Raw genomic sequence first — 3006 nt, forward strand, 5'->3', positions numbered from 1 at the left:
CTTTAAGTTTTCAAACTCAGGAGATTCTGAAGGGAGCAACTAGTGGTTTGGAGGATGAGACGCGGCTGTTTGGTGCAGGGGCAGATCGTCGTGTGAGATGCAATTATACTGTGGCAACGCAAAGGAGTATCCCCAGTATGACTGCAGAGGCTGAATTTGGCTCGACCATTATCCCTGCTACTCTTTCTGGAAAGCCTACTTCCGTGGTCATTGCATTTAGAAGTTTGCTTGTGCTCAAGGATATCATTATGATCATATTTACATGACAAGACAGTGAGTATGGTACTAGGAAACTATTTTTTAGTACGTTGGGATCTGTTTGTATAATTTCTAATTGTGTACTAAGGAAATTGCGAGGATTTCTTATGGTTGTTTCACTTGATTGCACAGAACTTGAACTTCTGGGTGAGGGAATTGAGAAGTCATTACCTAATATATCCAAAGAAAAGCTCGGTGCTTGTAGCCGTAGAAAAAGGGGAGGAACCGAAAGATGAAACAGGTAAGTCCTGTTCTTAGGTCATCTCTAGATGATTTTCCATGTAACAAATCTCTCAAGATATTATGTAACACTTTTACAAATTCACCAAGTCTAGATGATTTTCCATGTACAAATCTCTCAAGATATTATGTTACTCTCTTACAAATTCACCAAGTATTTTGACGTACAAACACATTGAGAATATTTTGTTATGATTGTTCCGAATAACATTTCAGGATCTTGAATGTGCAATTGCACATTGTTAAATATATTGGAGAAATATATGGATGAGAGAAAGAGCGGAAGAGAGAGAGCGGAAATATTTTTACGTTGTATTGAAGTAGGTTTTAATATTACATAGGTCTCTATTTATAGAGAGACAATGAGTAGTGAGCAAGAAACCCTAAACTACATAAGATAGGAGACTAATTAAGGTAGAGAATAAAATAGAATAATATTCTAACACACATAAAGACAAGGGGGATTTGGTGGATCTCAAAAAGGTACCTTATAGATCTCAGGGGAAGGAGACTTACAGAGAGACATCAGCTGTTCAAATGGTTACCATTTTTTTTTTCTTTAAGTTCTCATTTGGATCATATATCTTATTAATGGTTTATTGTGTGACATTAATCATTTGGATGGTCTATAATCAGGTACTTGCCCGAGGAATGGCTGTTGGAAAAGCTCAAACTGCTGCAAGGAAGAGTAGGAAAGACAAAAACAAAAACAAAAAATCTGGGTTTAACAATCTCGTGGAAGTGGGAAATTTTTAGAGATCAGTCATGGAAGAGTCCTCTTTCTCCGTTGTCTCTCAAGATGAGGCAGCAAAGTCTGGTCGAGCATCTGATAATCCAACCACCCAGAATGCCACGGATGATGATACAATTGGTAATAATTTCTTTGCATCAGGTTCAAGCCTTCCTAGTAGTTCTGTTGATGTGCTTACTAGGGAGGCCAGTGCCACCCAAAGCATTCAAGGAGATTATGTTAATGGTTCTAGTGAAAGTTTCTGTCATATAGGTTCAGAGAATAGTTTATCTAACAATGTTGTTGAAAATCAAACCATACCTTCCAGATTAGAAACCTTAAATTGTAATGGAATACCTCCTGCTGTGCCTGCATTGGAGTTTGATAATGTTCTCAGCAATGAAGATATCAACTTTCAGAATTCTGCAAATAGAAGTGAATGTGATGTGAAATTAACTTTTCCTGATAAACCAGTCCAAGCTTTTGATGTAATCTGTTCTGGTTAGGGAGCAAGAGAGTGTAAATTCATATGATACTGAACCCTCAACTTCTTCAGAGTGCCCTCCAAATGAGTGGCCCAATGTAGCTCCTTTTTATTTTCCCTCCGCTAACTCGCATCTCCCAGCTGCCACTGATCGATTGCATCTGGATGTTGGTCGGCACTGGCATAATCACTTCCAGCAATCCTTCCTACCCTCAATGCATCATGCCAGAAACTCTCCAACTGAATGTGGGTGTAACCCAGTTCTGTCTCGGCCATTACCAATGAGTTTAGATTGGCCCCCCATGGTTTGAAGTGCTTGTGGATTGGCTCCCTCAGTAACCTGTAATTATGATTCTGGATGTATCTCAAGGCTGCAATCTACTTTTCCACAGAGTTTCACCACTCAAAGATTTGAGCTTAATGCAATGACCACTGATGATGAGAGAAGGTATTCTGTGGATTTCACTGACTTGCTAACAAATACAAAGGAACTAGCAGATCAATGTATGGTTATCTTATATTTCTGCTATATCATGATTGTGACATCAGTGATAATGCTTGTGACATCAGTGATAATGCTTGTCACAGACAAACAAAGCAAGTAAGAAGTTATTGTGGTACATCAAACAACTCAACGGTGATTTTCATCTCATGGTCTTGTAATTCTCACTAAGTAACGATCTTTAAGAGTTTGTGGAATAGTTATGGAATCTCATTTTTGTGGGGTCTTCATGTTTTTTTTTGTTTTTGTTTTTGATGTCTATGATTTGCCACATTTTTTCAACAACCAAGAGAACTTGAGGTTGTGATGTTATGACAATTTTAAGTATAAGGAGACCGGAGGGAATTGAAGTTATTGCATTGTAACATATTGTCATATGTGAAATTCTATAGATGAATTGTATCGTTAGAGGCTGGAAATGGATATATACGAAGGTATGTTTAATTCAGATTGGCACATTCTAGTAATCTCTTGGCCAATGACTACATGTGTTCCCATGTCCTCTTGTATAGGATTTGATTATCTAAAATTGTCTAATATATGAAGATGATCATTGTAATATTTATCTTTTTTGTACAGGATTTGACTTGTTAGTTGTGTGTTTTTTTTTAATATTTACCTTTTATTTTGGTCATGAACATAAAGCAAAACCAATCGGTTTTGGTTTGAGTTGAAAATGAAGAAACTTTGTTAAATTAGAAAGTTACTTGGTCTTTCCGTTCAAAAAAAATAAAATAAGAGGGCTCTTATCACACGCAATTTCAAATTGTTGTTTACTTACTAATGCTCCGT

General features: G+C 37.0%; 1 protein-coding gene across 2 annotated transcripts; it reads left to right on the forward strand.

Annotated features, from left to right (window-relative positions):
* The first annotated feature begins 371 nt into the window (after nucleotides 1-371).
* On the forward strand, nucleotides 372-2779 carry LOC133880748 (uncharacterized). Of its 2 annotated transcripts, none has more exons than XM_062319739.1 (2): nucleotides 372-499; nucleotides 1135-2779. In XM_062319739.1, the coding sequence occupies exon 2, from the start codon at nucleotides 1264-1266 to the stop codon at nucleotides 1732-1734; it is 471 nt and encodes a 156-aa protein (XP_062175723.1). In that variant the 5' UTR covers nucleotides 372-499; nucleotides 1135-1263; the 3' UTR covers nucleotides 1735-2779. The 2 variants fall into 2 exon arrangements, with proteins under 2 accessions (XP_062175723.1, XP_062175724.1); XM_062319740.1 differs by lacking the exon at nucleotides 372-499 and adding an exon at nucleotides 948-1038.
* The last annotated feature ends 227 nt before the right edge of the window (nucleotides 2780-3006 follow it).

The sequence above is a fragment of the Alnus glutinosa genome, chromosome 10, assembly GCF_958979055.1.
Source record: "Alnus glutinosa chromosome 10, dhAlnGlut1.1, whole genome shotgun sequence".
Lineage (NCBI taxonomy): Eukaryota > Viridiplantae > Streptophyta > Magnoliopsida > Fagales > Betulaceae > Alnus > Alnus glutinosa.